The sequence below is a fragment of the Coffea eugenioides genome, chromosome 10 (assembly GCF_003713205.1).
Source record: "Coffea eugenioides isolate CCC68of chromosome 10, Ceug_1.0, whole genome shotgun sequence".
NCBI classification, from domain to species: Eukaryota; Viridiplantae; Streptophyta; class Magnoliopsida; order Gentianales; family Rubiaceae; genus Coffea; species Coffea eugenioides.
The window spans coordinates 32743542-32766309 of NC_040044.1; the positions used below are offsets into that span (position 1 = coordinate 32743542).

General features: G+C 34.3%; 1 protein-coding gene across 1 annotated transcript; it reads right to left on the reverse strand.

Annotated features, from left to right (window-relative positions):
• Nucleotides 1–14827: 14827 nt before the first annotated feature.
• LOC113749567 lies at nt 14828–19001 on the reverse strand. The gene is made up of 3 exons (XM_027293349.1): nt 18723–19001; nt 16572–16652; nt 14828–15680 (listed from the first exon to the last, which is right to left on the reverse strand). The coding sequence occupies exons 1-3, from the start codon at nt 18879–18881 to the stop codon at nt 15273–15275; spliced, it is 648 nt and encodes a 215-aa protein (XP_027149150.1). The 5' UTR covers nt 18882–19001; the 3' UTR covers nt 14828–15272.
• Between the last annotated feature and the right edge of the window lie 3767 nt (nt 19002–22768).

A 22768-nucleotide genomic window follows, 5' to 3' on the forward strand; every position in this document is an offset into this window, starting at 1 on the left:
ACTTTAGAGAAGCATTACGCATTAACACTCTCAGCTTTTGTCATTCATCTACATGTATCAATGCACCTAACCAATGGCAATCAATAGTAATAGTGTAATCTAATTCCCAAGCACCAATAATCCAAACCCAAATCCTCAAATGCAAAAACAGCTGTAAGAAAAACAAGAAAATGGACAGATGTAATTGCCAACAAAGATTTAGGGAAGTAGTGGAGAGAAGAAACTTGATTGTGATATCCTCATTTTGTCAAAATTGCCCCAATTATTTGGCTTTTAGATATTTTGGTGTTAGTTTGGCAATTTGGGATTTACCTGATCTTAAAAGCTCATATGTCAAATCAAAGATAAAACATCAATTCTTAAACGGAACTTGTCAAAGTTTGCGAGGATTGAAGTTCTTTAGGGTTACCTAATCATCTTGATCTTTTGATTTGCAACTCTACATTATTGCAAGGCAATATATAAGGGTAAAAAAAAAGGGTAATATATGAGACCAATTGTTAAAGAGCAAATAATAATATTTTCACTCCCAAACAAAAAAAAAAAAAACTCTAAGTGCTCCAATCTTCTTTTTCACTTAACGAAAAAACACAAAAAACTTACCAAATAATAATAATCAACTATTTTTTAGGGTGTTTTTGAAAACTTTTACTGTAGCAGAGTTTTCAGAGTATTTTAAGATATTTTTAGAAAATATTTTGGAATATTTAAGAGTAGTAGAGTTTTTAAAATATATTTTGGGATATTTTTTAAATATTAAAAAAATTTAGACTACTTTTTAGAGTACCTTTTAGAGTACTTTTTAAAGCATTTGAAAAACTAGTTTTTGAAAAACTGAAGGATCCAAACAGATAGTATTTGATTAGATCATTGAATCATTTATTTCTCTTGTTTTTCTTGAAAATTCTTCAATAGACATTTCTACACTTACTCATGATTCAACAGTTTAGTACGTACCGGCCCTTCTTGTGCCTTGTTGGTATTAGCATGTGTTGCAGACCGTAAGGTCAAGAGTTCGAGGGTTGGTAGAGAGAGGAAGAGAGACGAAAAATAATGAGAAAAAAAAAAACAGTTTAGTACGTAACTCGTTCTAATTGTCCTTCTATACGTGTAGTATATTACAAAATGGGATTCCATAAAAAAAAAATAAAAATAAAGGGTCCATTGTCTTCTTGTTCTTGGCAAAAGCTTATGTAAAAATAAATTGTCCAAAACGTGGCTAACAAAGCAAGTACAGGATTCTCTCACGTGGGTTTAGTTGGATTCTCAAGTCATTTAATTTTAAATATTTCTAAATCTGATTTTGTTGTGCATGGAAATATGCCCTTAAATAATTAGATACCTATAACGCATAGAATTTGACATTCTTTTTATGATTAGCATCAATTCTCCTAGATGCATAAAGGAGAAAAAAGAATGACAAATATTTAATATTTTCAATTATCCTAATATTATTTTTCCCCTACAAATTGGATGAGGAACCAAGAAGACTTTGGGGAAATTGCTCTTTCAGTCCCTTGTACTTGAAACATATCACAGTATAGTACCTCACTTATTTCACATATTTAGACCTCATTGGGAGTTTCGGTGGCCTATAGAGAAGCATATTTGACGCAAGTGCTTTTAAGTTATTAAAATTCAGACCCCTTAAGTTACGAAAATTATTTGCCAAACACCCTAAACATATTTTTAGAACTTAGAGCTTCTTTTATATATATATATATATATCTTAATTATTCAAGAGCTGGACTTAATCCTTCTCAAAATCATTACTGATTTGGGTATTGTGGCGTTTATACAACGATATAAAGCTCTGTCTCTTTCTATAGGTCTCATCCAATCAAGAAACAGGCTATCAAGAAACAGTCAATGGCTGCTATCCAATCAAGGTTTGTTTGGATTGAGACTTAGTTGTCAAAAACTATATGCTTGCATCATACAAAAGTTCTCTTATTACCTTTTTATCATTCTTTTTTTTTTTTTACCCCACTTACATTTTATCACAAGAAGTACTATAATAAAATGTTATGCTCAAAATTTTTTTTTAAATAATCATCTATCCAAAACTATATCCAGCTAGCCTACTTCTGTACACAAGTTTTTGTGGGACATAAGTATTTATGGCAGCCTTGATGATCGAGCACTTTAGTTAAATCTTTCATTAGGAATGACTAATTACAATTTAGCACGTAACAAACTCTTAGAAATACACAAGTATTTGTGGGATATAAGTTTCTATGGCTGCCTAGCTAGATGATTGATCACTTTAGTTAATTAAACCCTTTCATTAGGAATGACTAATTACTATTAGGCATTTTAACAAACTCGTCTGGCACCTAAATTATCGACTGCACCACGGTGAAACTTTGGCTGTATCATGTCATAATAATGATCAATTTCTTAAGACACCGTATGGAAAGAAAAATTAAAAGTCAATCCAAACAAGAAAAATTAAATCCCTCCAATTCTTCTCATTTCCTTTTCCTCTCATTCCTTCAATCCAACGGTGCCTAAGTGAAGCAACACATGAAGGATTTAGGTATAACTAAAAGCAGTTAAGCTTTGAAAATATTTTAGGACTGAAAACGTTGCTTATAAATTCTACGTGCGGGTTCCCTATGCTGCTCATCAGACAAGAAACACTTAGCAGTACAAAAACCAAACTTCGTTCTACTTCTGCAGCGTTCGTTGAAAATGGTTTCCAACATCAATGCTTCGTTTTCTCTCCTACTTTTGACCATTTTCTTCCTTGCTTTAGTCATGGGAAATTCTCCCACTGACAATCCAAATCCAGCACCCGCGCCAAGCTCCAACACTCCAGCACCCGGACTTTCACCAGCTCCTTCAGGATGTACCTGCCCATTGGATCGCCCAACACTGGTTGCCTGTTCAATTTTTCTTGGTAGTCTGGGTACTGGAATGCCTTGGATCACACCAACCATCTGTTGCAGAGGATTACGACGTCTAAATGCGACAGATGTTTCTTCTTGTCTTTGCTATGCGATCAAGTCTGGTGTCACCGGGCAACCCATAGTTAATCTTACCCTCAAAGAAGCCATCCAAATGGTGTCATTCGGGTGCAGGTTTTAATTAGGACTCTTCCGCTGTGCTAAGCAGCTAGTATTTAAGGGTAGATTTCTAAATAAGATGCATTGGAAGATTATACCATACGTGCTTTGCTACTTAAGTACGCACGTTTAAGGGCTCTTCCATTAAGCTAAACATGAGCTATAGCACTTATATATGGATGGATTTCTAATTAAGTACGATTTCATATTTCTAAATAAGAATGTATTGGAAGATTATATTATTCGTGCTTTATTTCTTTTTTCAGCTCTATGTTGTGTTATGCCAAGATTTCGTACTCAATGCTGTCATATTTTGTTTGACTGGAAAATTTTAAGATTTGCTGAATCAGGATCAGGCTTCGTTTATAATATCCCTAATGTCGATGACCAGGAGTAGGGCAGCAACAGTCCTTGAAAGGTTAAGGGCAAAGATTGGCCAAAAAAATAAAGGCTAAGATTAGATCATGTACATGTTATGTTATATGTGGAAGCCACTAAAATTTGCTCAAAATAATTTATATTTTGAAGAAATAAATGTACATTTTATTAAAATAGAGAAAACTGTTGCAGGATGATTGAATTAATAACCGTCCTAGTTTTGTGTTCTCAATCACCACTCGTAGTTCGACTGCACTATATATGAAAAATTTTTGTTAGAGTATTGTACACCGAAATAATTACCCCTCTAATATTGGTTCCTAGCACCACGACTGACTCATGTTTAAGAGTAAATTAGCTCAAGTAGACATACTTACTGAATCTAAAAGCACATAGTGAACCTTTGGGCTTTAATTCATGATTAAATTTTAGAATTTTATAAGTGGCAAATGGTGAAACGCGAGACAATATTGAAATTTTATCAGTGGAAAAAAAAAATACCATTAAACCTTTAAACTAAATAGTTTGTTGGATGACTTGTTATTTGTAAAAAAAAAATTATTTGATTGTATCATAAACACTTTTTTTAACTATTTTTTATTTTTTAAACCACCTTTTTATCTAACATACATTATATCACAAAAAGTACTATAATATTTTTCAAAAAATTATCCTAAATAATCCCCCGTCAAAAACACTCATTTCCATTTTTGGTGTGTTGATGGTGAACTTTTCACCACCTGCAAATAGTCGAATGCATAATGATGTAGTAATATGAAATTATAGTTTGCTAGAAAAAGTTTTGAGATAGGATTCATTTAAGCATACAGTAAACTAAATAAGTTACATGCAAGACCTTTTACGTAGCATTTGGTATCGCTATTAAAAACAAAGAAGTATGGAAATTCGATCCTTTTGTAAAGAAAGAAAACAGACTTACAGGTTAGCAATTTACTAAACATACTTCATTTCTTGTACTTCTCGATTGTTTAAAATACTGATAATCCCCGACTCAGAAATCCGGATAGTTCCCTCCTCTTATTTAGGATATATTATTGATTTTGGAACGTCTCATATGTTTATTTTGGGCATTGTTTTACCAGATAAGGAATGGTGCTCTTTTTTGTAGAACCCAAAAATATATAGGAGATATATTACATAAAATCAATGTATATGGGGATGCAATTTACACACATAATAATATATGTGGGAGAAGAGAAATAATACCAACAATAATCTATTAATCACATAATAAGAGTAAGACTCTTAATCGTTCACTCTTCTTAACTAAATACAATAATATGACTCTCTATTTATCAACTAGATGACTTAATAAATAAGTCTTACAGCCATAAGAAATTTCTTAATAAGATACTAATTCCTTAACAATAAAAATACCATAACTTAACTCCAATGTAATTACTAAAATCCTAACTTGACTAAAATACTACTAAATAATAATATGAAAATTTCTAATTTTGAGTTTTGATTTGATATGCCAACATTTTTTGGTTCACTGGGATCAAAATCATAATCAATGTTATTTTTTTTATTTAAGGCCTTAATTTTTGGAAAAGCAAGTGCCAATGGGCAATTAATTAGACTGGAAATTTCGCTTTAGTTTGTTCACTTTCCTATGGCTGCTTTTACTTTAAATATGTAAAACAAAATAATCCCAATTCAATTGACCAAGACCCTCTAAATTAACTAATAAAGATTTTAGAACTGTCCACTCAATACTATTTGGTTTTTAGTTGTGTTTGGACAGGAGATTATTTGTCCAAATATATTTGCTTACATCACCGTTACAATTTCCAAAACACATTTTTATCTTCTTAATTACTTTTTTATTTCACATACATCACATCACAAAAAGTGTTACAGTAAAAAAATTTCAAATATTTTACAATCCAAACACATGTCAGCATCAGCCTCTGAATCATTACCCATCCATACATGACATAAGGCTCAAACCATCATAAAATTCTGCCATGCCATTGCACTTTTCTTTGCTCATTTAACATTAAAGTATTTAACAACACTCAGTCAGATTCTTTAAAACTTTGTTTGGATTGAGGAATTTGATGAAAAATTTAAAATTCATCCAAATCACTCTAATTGTTTAGAATGTTTAAGAGACGTTTAGATTTGTAATTCACTAATTATTTGGATATATTTTAAATATTAGAATAATAGGTGATTTATAAATTTAAATACCTCTTAAATAATTTACATAACTGAAAAGATTCAGAGAATTTCGAATCATTTGTCATTGGATTTGGTTGTTTAGTTTTACCAGTTGAGTCCTAGAATTTGGTTCAAACCACACGCAAATATAGTCCAAAATTCGCTAAACAATCATTAAAACTTGGTCATCTGTTAAATAACAAAGATTATAAAGAAGCAGAGAAAAAAAATTTGGCACCCTCATTTTGTGGAAATTGCTTAAAACATCTGGCATTCGGAAAATAGTTTGGCAACTTAGGACTACCTAATCATTTTGTCACCTAGATTTTGCAACTTTTCATTATTTGAAGTACTTAGTATGTTTGATGAAACTCTTATGAGCTCATATGTCAAATCAACAATTGAAACATCAATTCTAAGGAAACATGAAACGTATCAAAAGCTTGCGAGTATTGAAGTTCTTTAGGGTTACGTAATCATCTAGATCTTTTGATTTGGAACGTTTAATTAATTGAAGCTAGTATATAAGACAAATTGCTAAAGTCAAATCAATGACTAGAACTTTCATTTCTGTGGAAAAAAAAATGAAATTCTTCAATTTTAGGCGGCTTGGAGTTTTGCTCTACTGCCAGAAAACTCTAACACATATAAATTAGCATTTTTTAGGATAGGATTTAAGAAATGGAGAGAATAAAGGGGGATCTGAACTTATTTAAAATCTCTATTCTCAACATTATTCATTAAAGGGTAAACAACAAAAAAGCCCCCTGTGGTTAAGCAATCATACATAAAAACCCTATGTGGTTTCATATCATACCAGTCGATACACCGTGGTTTGAATTAACCTGAAAAGTGGACGAAAATCGTCAAATATTCGGCGTGTGTCTTAAACGAACTGCAAAGGCGCGTGCATATGCGAAAAACAGATTTCCACCACAAACTTTCACCTGATATGCCTATTTTAGCCTTCACTCTTTAATAATAAGAGACCAGCTTCCGTTTCTTCTGAGTCTTCATGTTCGGCCAAAATTGAAAATTGAAGGCAGCATTCGAAGCCTGTGCAAGTAATCAATCAAGCAGAGCTTGTTGGCTAGCAAAGGAATTGCAGGAAACAAAGCCTTAAGGTAAAAATTTGTATATATTCGGTCTGCAAATTCTGAAGGAAAAGTGGAGAAAGTACCCCAAGATGTCTTCCTCAAGCTCTCGACCAACAAGCGGGGGAAATGGAGGCAGAGGTCTTCGATACCAGTACAAGGTATGTAATTGTCGAAGGAAGGCAAAGCTAAAAATTGTTGAGTCGGAAAAGCCATCGAAAGGATTGTTATATTTTGTGTGTGAAAAAGATGAATGTGGGTTCTTTTCATGGTGTAACCCAATTTACAGAGACGACCCAAATCGAGATGCACCTGTTCCCGTAGTGAGCCAACCTGTTGAAGAAAATGCGTATTTGGGTGGCGTGCTCTCGAAACTGGAAAATTTGGACAATGAAATGAAGAATTTGAAATTACTAGTTGGAGGTTGTGTAATGGTATCTATCTTTTCTATTTTACTATTGTTGATGTCTACCAGATAAGATAATGGTAGGCTGTTGTTGATTATATAGTTCTTCATCTATCAAATTGCTAGTTGGTAGTCTGCTAGTGATGTATGGAGTTTTGTTGCAGTGAAATTGAACAAAATTGGTAATTGACATTTTTTAGTTTTGTTTTGGTAATCTGCATTTTGAAAACGCCAAAAAATGAACGAAATAAGCTAGCTGGAGTTTTGTTTGCACATTAGTAGTCTTAGCTCAACTAGCTGCATTTCAGCAGGTAGTCTTAGCTCAACTAGTTGTGGAGTTTTGTTTGGTGTCTACCCCAACCGAATAATGGTCAGATTTGTTCTGGTGTTTCCACTACGGGTAAGAAATATACCTGCTAAAAATTGGACAACAACCGATACAGAAGACAAACAAAAGAAGATTGGACAGCAAGTGATATAGAAGACAAACAAAAGAAGACAAAATTGAATCTAGTTGCCAGTTGCCATTCTGCATAACATTCATCTCAACTTGCCAAGAACATAGATTCAGAACTATTTCCAGAACAAAGAGTGTAACTACAAAATCTGTTTCCAGATTATTCAGTAACTACAAAATTTGGTTGCCATTTCAGGGAACCAAAATCTGGTACCCAAGAACTTCATTCAGTCACCACAAAAATAGTAAATACATAAGCTAAGTGTATGCAGAACATAGATTCCATCACTGTTTCCAGAATCATTCAATCTGTTTCCAGATTATTCAGTAACTACTGTAGACACCAAATTTTTAGTGTATTTTTATTTACTATTATTTTTATTTTTCATGCTAGTTTTTATTTACTTTTAGTCTTTTATTTTTGTTTTAAGTCATTTTAGCATAGAATTTATTTAAAAAAAAAAAAAGGGGGAAACCCGCAAGCGGGTTTCAGGCTATTTAACAAATTACTTAAAAAAAAAAAAATTTTTACATGCAAGCTGCGTTGAGTTGCACATGCCCATCGGAGGGCCCTAGGATGCCCAGCAAACCTCCCCTCTCATCCTCACCCTTCAGGTGAGGGTTTGAGAGTATGTGTTTGATATAAATAGAACAGAAACGCAGCTTTTAGTCATTTTACATAAGGGGGAAACCAGCAAGCGGGTTTCAGGCAGGCTATTTAACAAATTACTTAAAAAATTAAAAAAAAAAAAATTTACATGCAAGCTGCGTTCTGTTGCACATGCCCATCGGAGGGGTATTTTCGTCTATTCACTCAGCTCCGTCTGTTTTGCCGATTTCTGTCCACTTTTCAGGTTAATTCAAACCACGGGGTATCGACTGGTATGATATGAAACCACAGGGGGCTTTTATGTATGATTGCTTAACCACAGGGGACTTTTTTGTTGTTTACCCTTCATTAAATCAAGATTTCTTTTCGTCCAAATAAACTAACTTCTTATGATAGATCGATTGCTAATTATATTTCTTATGTTTGAGCAAGCAAATAAATTAATCTTTCCTACACTGACAGTATATATACTATCAGCGTTGGATGATTGACAACTATGCAAAATTTGAATTTGAAAATCAACTTTTGCACACATGTCATGAATCCAACGATGATAGTGTGTACACCGTCAGTGTAAAAAAGATTTACTCATAAATTAATTCACTTAAAAAAAAAGAGAGAGAATGTAAATTGAACATAGAGTTGCTATTCTTTTTATTTATTTTATTTTACTTCACCTTTTTTTTTTCTTTTATACTTCAAAAAGCAAAAAACATGTACATGAGAAGAAGATTTCATGTTACTTTTGGATATGAACTAGCACGACGAGGGTTTACGTTTGGAACTCCGAATCATTTCAGAGATGATAAAATGGTCCACTTAGGACTGCTGCATGATGAGTAGGGAGGGACTTTCATTCTAAATCTGCTTTTGTTATGCAATGGTATTATGTAGTTGTAATGATTAAATGCGTATAACGCATAAAACATGACTTTATTTATCATTCGTACCAATTGTATGTCCTAGCTAGATGCAAACCCAAGAAAGGAGGATGACAAATTTTGATTTTTTTTACAACTATTTTTTAACCTTCAATTTGTTTCTGGTAGGCTTTACAACTATTTTTTAACCTTCAATTAAGATAGTCATTGAGATTTTATGTCGAGTTTTTCGTGCATTTATCAACTAATAGTTGTCAATTTTACATAACTGATCAAACTAACAAAAATACAAAAACATACTTCCAAACCAAAACTTGAAAGGTTTTACCAAATAAAACAAACTGAACAAATTCCATATGTTAGAAACCAAAGCTGAAATTCTTTAAACTAAATAGTTTGATACTTCCATGACTAGTTTTCTATAGTATGAGTTTTCTTTTCCCTAATCATAATCCGACCAACTGTAATTGATGTCACTTCATGATGAGCATTCTGGTTCATTTTTCTTAATTTTTTTTTTAATGGGTCTATAGTCTAGGCACCATGCCCCTTGCCTTTCCAGGTCATGATGGAAATATATGCAAAAAGTTTAGGTCAACGACAGGAGGGAAGAAAAAAAGGGAAACAAAGAATTGATGCTTTTTTCTATTATATTTCTCATGGCTAATGGAGCTTTCATTTTATCAGTCAAAGCGCAAAGCTCTCCTGTTTTCAACAGATGACTCTGCTGAAACATTCAGATTTAAATATTGATACAAGGCCCGATCCTAGAATGAAATCATCTTCTCCAGATGCTTATTTCTTGATTCTGACCTTTGGGATCGAGTATCGGGTGTAAATGGGATTTGTTAAGTACTTTATTCCAGCTAGGTTCAAAATTCCAAGTCATATGCTTGAGTCATGAATTGCTTTTTTTGAAAAAATTTTTGGAAAAAATTAGTGTAATATATATTTTTTTAGTGTGTAATTTACTTGAGATTTAAAGGTGATTGGGAAACGTGTAAAAAAATATTCATTGCCTGGTTGATGACTACCAGCGAAGTCGTCCCCCGCACCAGAGCTAATAGATGAAGGCATTAAATCTCAAGTCTATAACGGACGCTATTAATTGCCTGGTTGACTGTCAGAAGCAAAGAGAAAATGCGGTCAAGCAGGAATTTAATTGGGTCTTCGGTCTAAATATGAATAGTGTATGAAATTAAGGAGGAGACCTCATTAATGGAAACTTTTCGTGCAGCCATGAGAAACAGACTCATCAAAAAGTTGTAAGTCCCGTTTGAGACTGCGGCATACTTATAAAAAAAAGGGATAATTTCAGAAACCTCAGGGAGGTTTCTGATGGTCTCATCACCTCTCCTGAACTTTACAAAATATCAGATACCTCCCCTGTCAGGTTATTGGGACCTATTTGTGATATCATTGATGATGAATTGACAGATATACCCTCATAACTTATGATATATTTCGAAACTATTTTGACGGAATTAGTTAATTGAGTAATGTGAATGATTAACCAACTTAGTTAATTGGCTTCTGCCTTCCAAAATGCAATAGGCACCTTGCCTTTTCCATCAATTTCAGATACACCCACTGAAATTTCATTGTTATTAGATGGTTTGTACTGTTCAACAAAAATTAAGGCCCTGTTTGACAAGTGAGTTTTTTGGGTGTTTGTCTAAAATTTTACTGTAAAAGTTTTTTTAATGTAGTGACTTAGGCCAAACAAGGCCCAAGACACTAATGATAATCTTGAGGGCAGATGTGGGATGACATGTTTTTCTCTCTCCTGATACATATTTAAAATTGTTTGTGCATTTGAATTGGGTGAGATTTGATATACTCTACTTAGTTTTAGGGGAGGTAGCTGATATTTTGTAAAGTTCAGGGGAGTTGAGTGAGGCTGTCAGAAACGTCAGGGGAGGTTTCTGAAATTATCCCTAAAAAAAAGTATTTTTAAACACGAAAAGTATTTTTAGAATGTTTGATAACTAATTCCCGCGACTTAAAGAGCCCAGATTGTTATAACTTAAAGCATTTCCGTTAGGAAATGTTTGTTTACAAGTTACAACAACGAAATTTAAGTCAATAAAAATCTCTATGTCCACTCTCTGACATGCAATATTTCCCCTTTTTTGGGAGCGTTTTCAATCCTTTTTCAAAAGTTAAGATAAGATACCCGGAAAAAAAGTTATTACAAGATTTAACAATTTTGAAAGTACTAATTGACAGCAATTGAAAAGAAAGTAAAAAGACAGAGAAAAAAAAAGCTGCACTCATCTCAGGAGGCTCATGATGCTAACTTCCCTTCATTTTCTACATATATTCTTGAAATTCGATCTCCATTGCAGATTAGATTATTTCCCTGGCCCATATGATATTAGTGAACGCCACTACTGACTTTGTGAGTCAAAGGGTGAGTAGCATTTTCATGCATTGTAGACCATCACTAACGAGTTGCGATTAATCTCTGATGTGACAAATTGTATTGGATAAGATATGTGAATTGCATGAGAAAGAGGTTCAATAGAATCCCATGTACTTTTGGGAAGTGAAATTAGAAATTCAATCTATTGCACATTTTGGTGGTTGTTGCTGATCCAAGTCCGTCAAGGAATTTTGTTGGGTGGGCAAAAAATTGAGCATCAACATCCAAAGGCCCAAAGAGGCACGTTTGCTTGACTATAGTTTTGGAATTTTCAGCTAAATTGCAGCTCAAAAGTTGCCTATTTTCCTTTGAAATCGATGGCAAACTATGACTACTGTTTTCAAGCTCTGAAAAAGAAGACAAAAGATTTAACATGAAGAGCTTTGAATGGTAAAAAAACAAATGCTTTGATCTTCCACTTCACTTCCTAGAGTTTTTCAATAAGTTATCCCAGTTGGGTTTTCGAATGTATCTTTCTTTTGCTTTTTCTTCATTTGATTAAAACTAATCAACACTTGTTTCAAAGTGACTGCGTTTTGTTTTCATGCAACAATCTTCCAAATATTCCCCGCAGCAGCCTTTAGCTTATTATTGGAAATGTTCAACTCGCTGATGTTCCAATTGCAAACCAAACTTTGATGTGACCAAATGCGCCAAAGGAAAATGTATCATTGAATACTTCCAATCCTCACAAATCACCATACAGCCAAAAGTTTGAGGTGACTCTCTTTTACTACCACTGGACAGTAGCAGAAAATCGTAGTAGAAGGAAACAGCTTTTGCTGCACTCCATTTTCTCATCGAATCTATTGAAAATTAGCGAGCCCTAAGTACTGCTAGAATATTCATCAATAACGAAAAGAATAAATAAATAAATATCATCAGTAACAATTTCAGTTATTACAAAAAGTAAACCATAAACGGTTTTGAATATGAAACTTATGAATTACTAAAAAAGAACATGACAAAAATCAGGTGTCAACAACAGTACACGTCTTGTTGGTCTTTCTTGATGTCCCCAGTCACATTAGTGATTGTAGTTTGTTAACTATGATTGTCAGGGGGTTTGAATTGATAAGACTACGTGTGTTGATTTTCTTAGGCTATCCAATTATTGGAGAGCTCTATTTGATTCCAACCCTTTTCCGCAAGATGAAATGTATCTAGTAAGTAAGAGGGTTGTGGTTAGCTGAAGAGAGGTTCCAACTCACATTCTTTCCACTTAATTTTCTGCCAGAAGGGACATAGCTGGTTCAGGCCTGTATATGAATTAGGGGGAGCCATGCGTGCCTATAGGTATCTAAACCAAAATGCTAACTGTAGAGTCACGATCGGAGTTACCGAGAAGACCAGAGATCAGCAAACTCCAACTCCGATTTCCTGTACGAAATTAGAAGCAAAGGCGGGGATGTTCCCTCTGTTTGACTACGATGCCTAAATTAGCAAGGGTTGAGTGTTCGGGAATGGATTACCGAATAGAAGGGCTAAGGAGCTGTTGCCTTTTGGGGTTCAAGAAATGAGGTATTTATGGAGGAACCTGAGAGGTTTCATTAGAGTTCGGGCCACATTAATGGGACAAGATGCGGCGATAGGTCGGTTATAGATCTGTTAGTGCAGGAGTATAGAGGCCTGCAAAAGCCTGTATGATATCATGTCAATTACATCTTATCATAAATGTATTCGGCTCATAGATTCTCTAAGTTACCAGGTAATTCCGTACATCGGAAAGTATTCGAGATGGATCGTGTCGGGAAGATGATCCTAAGCACTATACTAACAAAAAAGATCTGCACTCATCCTAGGGGCTAACATCATTATTAATAAGGTTTGTAATTAAAATATGACTAAGTTGCATGAGAAAATGTATGCTATGTACAATAGACTCTCATACTTGTTTAGAACATGAAATTTGTAGTTGAATGTAATGATCAATTGTCATTTCTAAAAAAGAATATACAAAGGGGCACCCAAAACAAAAACGAAAAATAGGTCTTGTTTGGATTGCGATTTTCCGTCGGAAAATTACGTCATTTTCCGTGATCACATTTCCCTATTACCTTTTTCCCTCACATACATCAAATCGCTACAGTAATTTTTCCATGAAAAATCATGGAAAATGCAATCCAAACACAAAAGACAATAAGAACAAACCCAATTTTCCATGCATCTTAGAGGGTGGGATTCTTTTTCTCCACCGCCACTAAAGAAAACAAGCTTGCAAGAATCATTCTGGGCAAGTGTGAGTAACTGAATTTGCTCTTCTTTTTCTTTTCTTTTTTTTTGCAACAATTTTCCCATTATTCCCCTCCTTCATTAGCTTATGGTAAATGTCCAAGTGCAAATTTTCATTTCATCAGTACGATGATCAAGAACTGTGACAACTAGAGCTTTACACGATTATTCCCATTGCATTTGCACACCACACCTGACGGTGACCCAACTCTCCAAAGGAAAATGGCAGGCAATCCATCATTGTAGTGGTGGCTCTCCTTCGTGCTCGTTTGGGTGCGTTAACATCAAACTACTATTTTATCTAAACCCAAAAAAAAGTAGAGAAAGGGAAAGAAAAGACAGTGTAGTTCATTGAAATTTAGTGATGTTTTAGTACCATCAGAATATGCAAAAAATAGAATCAGTCATTTCACCTATTAACAAGAATAAGATACTTAGTGGCCAGTGTTTACCATCAATACTTGGAAAATGATTCTAATGTGTCAATAATAGTAGCTCCTCCTATTCTTCATTTGTCAATTATAAAAGTTTCCTTCTGGACTTTCAATACACTCTTTTCAGCTTTATTTTGTGATTGAGATGCACATCCGTGATCGTTTTACTCCACCATACAGTTCGATTTTTTTTTTTTTTTCCAATGAGTATCCTGGGTGGCCCGTTATTTCCTTCAGTGACAGAATTAGCTCAGTTTGCAATGTACTTGAAACATGATCAGCTCCGTTTGAATTGACCTATGTTTCAAAAATAAGTTTTCCAAATACAATGTTATAATAATACATAAAAAAAAAACTTAAAAAACATCTCATCCACACAATATATCAAAAATAACTCACAAATATATACAAAAAAATTAAAAAAATTAATTCTACGACATTTTCTACCTATCACCGTCACCCTGCTTTGGAGTTGTGGACATGGACCTATGATGATGTGAAGATGCAAGAAACCTAGAATCCCAGAGTTGGTGTCTGGCTATGAAATATAAGTAGAAATGCATAATGAATGGAGTGAATTTTGATGACCCCTACAATAGTGAGGGGGTATTTCTCACTGAATTGCTCGTTAAAACTTCACCCCTCCCTACTTGACAAAAAAAATGCTTATCGTATTTGAAAAAGAGCCTACTATAACTCGTAGCAATTAGAGCAAAATTATATAGAGTCATGCAAACAATAATGAGCTTTCAAATACTATAATAGCTACCAGTAAACAGCCCTTTACATGCAAGACTAGGAAGATTTTTTTTTCCAAAAAAAAAACTGGTCCAACCAAGGTTTGATACTTCTGACAGGCATACTGCTCATCATGTTGCCTTTCTGGCCCATGATCGGTACTTAGGTTTAACATAAATTTCATGGCAAACTCCAAGATTTCACCAGCTTAGTCTTAATAAGATGGCCGCCAACTCCGTGTCCCCATCGATCCTTGTAAACATCCTTTGACAAGCACGACATCTACAGAGACCTGAATAGCAATTCCACACTTCTCCATTTACGACATGACAAGCAGCTCAAGGCACACAAATTCGGACCTTTCAGTAAGTAGACTCGTGACCTGGACTATCCGCATGCATATCCATGGCAGAATCGTTGGAGTTGACAGGATTGGGATCCCTAGTCTGCTGATGAATAAAATTGGATTCACTGCTCCTATTTCCATTTGTGCTGGGCTGAACATTGTTCTGAAAGTATCCTCCTGGAGAAATGTGATAGTTCTGAAGACTTCGACGAACGGGGCTAGAAAGAGCATTTGAAAAAACATAATTTTTTGATTGTTGATCAGAGGGCTCGGAACGAAACCCCTGCACCCCGGGGGGTAACCCAGAAGAGCCAGTAGGAACTATCATGCCTGAGTTTGCAAAGTGCGCAGATTGTAAATGCTGATGCTGTCCTGGTGCTCTTGGTGATATGGGTGGCTCTTCTCCAGAATAATCCAGCTCGGTCTGCCACGGGTATCAATGAATTCTTAGTGGGAAACTAAACAGGATACACTACCAATGATCAACAATATTTCAAAACCCATATTCAAATTTCACACATTCACTGAATTCAACACCAAAAGAACAGGAAAACAACCAGATATCCATTGAAATTTTGCAAAAATGGATCCACATATTAATTCTTAGTGGGAAAGAAAACTGTGTATACTACCAAATAATCAACAATATCCAAAACTCCATATTCAAATAGTATGCATTCACTAAATCAAAACACCAAAAGAACATGAAAACAAGCAGCTAGTGATTGAAATTATGCAAATTACCTCATTAATGTCTCAGCAATACATTTTAAAAAAAAAATTGCCAAAAGTTAGCTACAAATCCCAAGTAGCAACTAACAGGTTCACGCATTGTAACCAATTCCAAGCATTTGTCAAAGGAAAACTGAACATACATCTAGTATCCATATCTCAGTTCCTACCCTAAAATTGATATCTACATCGTTAGACCAGATTTTGGTGTGTGCATTTGTTTTAAATTCTTGGGCTCCTAGACAAAGAAGAAGATTGTCAGATATACTAGGACTCAAATGTACCAATTTACCATCATCATATTAAACCAATAAATGATGCACACATCAGTGATGTTACTCAGCATAGACTATTTAATAAGGTTGAAATTTGTCCAACACTTGAACCTGAATAAGATTCAGCAGATGACAAAGATAATAACAGCCTGCTCAATTGCAAATAGTGTACAACACATACAGATTTAACAAACTTATAGGCCAGAGAATAGATAAGAGTATGTGCAGCTGTGCTTCAATCCAGACAAACTATAGGACAAGCATGACCCAAATGAGCTTCTAAGAGGAAGTTTAGGAAGAAAAGATACCTGCAAATAGCTAAGCACATCACCTGTGGTTACTCTTGACCCACCCTCTTGCTGTCTCAAGATCCACTGATAAAGTTTTTCCTTGTAGAACAAGATGCAATAAAAGTTATTCCGCAGAACCAAGACATAGCCTTTCACAGATGCATAAAGTTTAACATGCTATAAAACTACACCCTACATTAAAGATATCAGGCAAGCAGACATCAGAAAGATCAGGATGAATACCAAAGCCTAGGAATCTAATTGCAGACAAAGAAAATCCAGTATTGAAAAATATCATAGAAGCAAGAAAAAACCACAAAAAATACTAATGAGAATGAAGCTGCAGCAACATTAACAAGAAGCTATTACATTACCTAATACAGTGCTCACAGTTCCAAACTGAAACTTTGTCATTTTGGATAACCAAAAAAATAAGAATTTCTAAACTCTTTCAGTGTAATGACCTCCACTACATTATAAGCATGCGTGCTGTCACTTCTATATATTTTCTTTTGAGTGCCCTGACAAAGTAACAGAAAGTGAGTGATGCTTGCCCTCCATCCAGAATAAAATTACCAAACTTTCAGCCTTCTAGCCCCAAGCTTCAGCTCTCCTAATGTCATAACACCTGATCACCATTCAGGCTTTCCACTTAAACATGAATTTTCGAATTCTGCCAAATAAAGGCAGCACCAATTTCACTTGCTAATTCTAGACTAAAATGTTTAAAGATTAAAAACAAGGACTGGAAGACACAGTAATTGAAGTTGGGGAAAGAAGATTGGTAAAGATGCATATGCACAGGAGCAACTTTACTTGTTGCATCAAATTTTGGTGACAACATTCTTCCAAATATAACTGAAAGTTCTTGCATTTTTATGGTGACTTAACAAGATTCCCATGATCTTGAAGGATGGATCCCTCGAAGTGAAAAATTCTAACATCTATGCAATCAGCTCATCTCCAAGCAACTAACTTGCACCAAACGCAGCAGAAAGTAAAACAGTGCAAGGTGAGTGGTTTTGCTGGCTCATAAAACTTTGAGCTTTGACAAACTTTGCCTCCATTAAGTCCTTAGCATCAAAATACAGAATACCAGACCAGCCTTTTAATGATGGCTTGAAACAGTCTCGACAAATGAAATGCCTCAAATTATTCGTAAATCCAATGCAAGCTGAACCTTAGAAACTTAACATTTGAACCAACAGCCATATCACTATACACTCTTATAACAGCCAAAATTCTACATATTCTTACAACCCATGACAAAAGGCAAAAACTTTTATGGACCAATTAACATTTTAATACTTTTCCCTGACAGATCAAGGATTCAACGTACAAATCAGTATATGGTACTCTAAAGTCAAAAAATAACTTCGTAATTGTTCATCTATCATGTCCACATTCCACCTCCATCCCAATCCTCAAACTCTGCCTCAATAAGAACACGACAATTAATCCAAAACTCACAGCCATCGATCATGAGTCACCTACAATCCTTGTTCCACTTATTGCAGACACAACAGACATTCTCAAGTGGTTCACTCTTGAAAGAAACAAGTTGGGTTGATCGCATTACGTGGACAAATATTTCAACAAACAAAAATACCAATACTACGATTCAACAATAACCTAATGTTGCACAAAATTTTCAACTACTAACCTACTCTAACCCTAGCATTTCCTAACAACAGCAGCTCAATAGACCACTCTCACACACCAAAAATTCACCAATTTGACATCACAAAAAGTTTGATAGCAACTCCATTCTGCTAATAAAAGCCAATTGCTGCCAAAACACCAAGGAAATGACGGAGACACTCTTTAAAACCTAAATTACACATCTTCCCTGGTTTCCAATCGTTCTCTTTTCCAGTGATTGTCTAAAAACAAGTTAGGAGAGGGGAAGAAACACCAGAAACATCTATAATGCCAAAAAGCAATAATCAGTCGAGTAATATTCATATGCAGCAAATTGCCAAAGCTGAAAATTTAATCCAACGGAAAAATCAGACATTATTTTACCACAAGTATGCAAATAAATGCATATAACTACGTACATATAGATACGAATTAAAAGATAATTTTAAAAAAATGAAAACTTTCATATGAATTCGGAAAACAAATATATGCTGTCTAATTAGATGAAGAAATAGGCAATTCCTATACCAGGCCGTGGCGTTCCCCGGCTTGAAAGGAGAGCTTTTGGTGGTTCATCGCCTGAGTATAAAGCTGAGAAAGAGAGTTAGCGGCGGTGCAGAAGGTGGAGTACATGCTCCGATCCACCTCGTCCAAGCTTGTGGCCACAGACTTCCTCTTCTTGGCCATCTGCTTGTGTTTGCTGAGAATTTAGGATTCCCCGGTGATCGTGGACGGCGCTGGGGGAGGGGGGGTTAGATTCCGGAGAGTTTTTCGGCGGAGGTTGAAGTTTGAGAGACTCGTACGTATGTGAACGGATATTGGAGAGCTGCTGAAAAAGAAGCGTGCGCCTTTTTATCACGTTTGATTAACTCGACCCGATATTGACCCGGTTGCAAAGTCCGGACAGACATTTTTCATTTTTCGCCCACGAAACGCTCACCCATGGGCTCCAATTGGCTCAAAAGGTTTGAAGTAATGGGCTGTAATGCATCAAAAAAATTCCAAGATAAAATTTGGAGCTTCTCTTGAATAAAAACGAAAATAAAAATAAATGATTTTACAATTGGGTAGCAATACATTACAGATATTATTTGTAATTATACTACTCCCTCTATCCTATTTTAATAGTTTTGTTTTTCTTTTTCATCAGTCTAAATTATAGTTCACCTTTCAATTTAAAAATATAATTAACTTTTAACTTATCTAAAATACTCCTATTTAATAGACTTCGTTATCAGTAAATATAGTTTACCTTATTTAATATAGTCAACTTTTTCACCAATAATTGTTTTGATATATGTCTAGAGTGGTGCAATATACTTTTAGTATTTATGTTATAATTAATGTAAAGGTATAGTGATTAATAATACTCATAATAACAATGTAAGAGTATTTTAGAAAAACATTAGATTAGATTTACTTTTCCAACAAAGTTGATTAATTTTTCTTAAACTTTATGAGAAAAAAATCAAAACTATCAAAGTGAGATGGAGGGAATAATAAATAGTGAATTTGTTGTAAATGCTTTTTTTTAACAAGATGGAAAAATATTCATGTAAAGAGTAGGGTAGAAATAAATATATAAACAATTATGCAAACTTTGACTCGATTTTTGTTTCAATGAATATTTCCCTAATAAAAGTTTCCAAGATAAGAAGTGGAAGGATCTAATTTTTTTTATTAGTCATATGTGTGTAAAAATTCTAGAATTGAAAACAATAAAATCACTCTAATTCTTTACTTTGTTTTCCTTGACTCAGAATGCTTAAGTTCTTATATATATATATATATATATATATATAGACAAACCTATACATGAGAAAGAAATGCCAGTTTTAAATTTTATTAATCACATGAAGAGGGCAATTGCCTTTCCTCCATAAAAAAAACCTTGAGTTCTTAACCCTCAGCAAGAATTGGATATTTCTCATTCTTTACTTTCTACAAGATGCCAATGATGGATGGTGTTGTGTTTTATTATGTTTTACTTTGTGCAAATTTAAAAAAAAAAAGTAAAGTTTATATACACTGACAGTATATAAATTATTACTGTTGGAATCATGATCATAATTATTAAACTTGGTCCGGAGCTCAATCGGAGAGGTGACCCAATCACCAAATCACCGATTCAATCGTGAGTTGCACAATAGTCAAATTATATAATAATATATTTTAAATTAGAAAATTAGTAAAATTTTGAAATTGATGGTTCAACCGGCAATTTAATAGATGGTTTTTTTCTGGTTCACCGATTGAATTGTCGGGTCATTGACTAGTCAACAGCTTTGTTACTTAATTGGTTTAAAAAGCAACTCAATCTGATCCTATGACCGGTTCACCAAGTTGACCGATTCGACTATTGGACCAAGCTGGGTTTTATAACTATGTCCATGACATATGCGGAAAAGTTAAATTTTAAATTCAAAATTTGTATAGTTGTCATTCATCCAACATCGACATTGTATACACTATCAATGTAGGAAAGATTAATCCTTTAAAAAAACCAAAAAGAAAAAGAAAAAATGGGGTAGCTAGAAGAAAGAAAGATGCTATAATATATGAATAAAAAGGTTTTAACATTAATCAGCACTATATGTGTATTGCGAAGCTCATTTGCACATCATATGAGCTGCAATTAGAGTGTAATGTTACTCGTTAATTAGTTTTTAAAGTCCAATTCCCGGTTAGTGCACGTTTCACATTGATATGATTTTGCTTTTCTCCCTTTCGTGCCATCATCATCATATGAGCATATCTGAGTGCCCTTGATAGTGCGTTACAATGAAGGATCAAAATGTGCAACAACCAGCTAGCAATGACGCAAATGGGAACGCACATTTTGAATATGGTGTTAGACCAAAACATTGTCCCCCAAAGAAAACCCAAAACGAGTATTCTCCCTTCTTTTATTTAAGCTAGTTATTTAAACATGCAGAGTGAAATCAAAACCTCTAACTTGCTGAAGGGGAGTGAGGTTTAATGGAGCAATACTTAAATAAAAGGAGTTGGTGAAGAGAAGTGAAACCAAACTTCTAATTTGCTGAAGAGAAGTGAAACCAAAATATTGTGTGGTTCGGGTTTTGGGGGTGCGTGAGGGAGTTGCTGAAGAGGAGTTGGAGGTTTAATGGAGCAAACTATCCTAGACGAACAACTTCCCTGGGAAAGGTAGGCGGGATGCCAATATATGTGGGAAGTCAAGACCTCTAAATTTTTTATAGCAACTCTTTTTCCATCTATAAGCCTACTAGTTTTATAATATCAAACTTACCAGTGGATTGGAGAGCTGTCTTGCAACTAATTTTGGAGAAAACCACTCCGATGAATGTGGATTTATCGTAGACTAAGCTATTGCAACTTGTAAAAATCTGTAAGTATACTAGTTAAGCTCAACATCTGTTAAATTGTTCTTTTGCTATGTCTATATATGTTAGAAACTTCACGCGAACTAGCAATAAAATTCAGTCGACAAGTCAATCATTCCAAGAAAAAATTGAATTGAATGATAAGACTGGAGCGATTGTAAATAAGAGATCCTTCTTGTAATAAGTAGCATTTTGACATCTGTATAGGCAACAGTGCAAATGGTTGTTTCCCCGCTGCAAGGAAATGTTCAATGTTTACAAGCAATTTGCGAAATCTTCTTGTTCTAGATTGTACTTTTCAATTGATTGTCCATACAAAGACACGACTACTAGTTGTTGGAAAAATGGAAAAATCCATTGTAGAGTGAATGAGAAAATCGTTCTCATAATGGCACTCTTGATAGAATCCAAGGATAATTATCTATCATTCATGTACCTGAAGATTCATGTACCTAGGATTCATGTACTTAGGAATTAAGTATTTATGTACGTAATTGTTAATACATGAATTTGGAGTTTTCTTATCGAGAATACATATATGTACATGAATGTGGTACTTTGATAAATGTGAAGATAATTAAATGGAATTTAACATTTGTTTCCAATTTCTACAATCACCCTTGGCCAACATCTATAAATAACTCTCTTTTTATTTTGTTAAAAAAAAAAAAAAAAAAACAGAGCTCTCTCTCCAATTTTTTTTTCTTTTGCATCTTTATCTTTTATAGTGTTCTATATTGCTCTAGTTCGAGTTCGCTGTGGTGAAGAAGTTTGGTGCTAACATATTCACCTTTAATCCGTTGTATCTTGGGAGACAGACGCCTACTTAACCTCGAGCACTCTACCTGTAGGGAGCGAATCTGTTTGAAGGAAATTGTGCTCACAAGCCTCGGATTGTTATTTTCAATATCCACCTATTTTCAGTTTATGTTTATTCTTTCCTATATTGTACCAGCCTAATTTTTTAATAACACTAGTATAGTATTTACAACTCCTATAGCTGATGGTACCACATTGAGGTGCTCTTTTTTGGCGGTTGCAAGTTGCAAATCTATGGTGTAGAGTCAATTATTAATCATACAAGTTCAAGTTGCACATCAATTTGATTATGACCAATACAAGAGAGATTTTTATAATATAGTCTAGTTGATTAAGTGTCTTTTTTGAAAAGAATATAGTCTTTTTTGATTAAGCGTCTTTTTATAATATAGT

Excerpts from the sequence above, each read along its gene's own strand:
- LOC113749567 (XM_027293349.1), bottom strand. The coding sequence starts at position 18,881 with ATGGCCAAGAAGAGGAAGTCTGTGGCCACAAGCTTGGACGAGGTGGAT. Across the intron at positions 16,653-18,722 it reads CCGGGGAACGCCACGGCCTG|GAAAAACTTTATCAGTGGAT; the intron begins GTATAGGAATTG and ends TTGTTCTACAAG. Across the intron at positions 15,681-16,571 it reads ATGTGCTTAGCTATTTGCAG|ACCGAGCTGGATTATTCTGG; the intron begins GTATCTTTTCTT and ends TACCCGTGGCAG.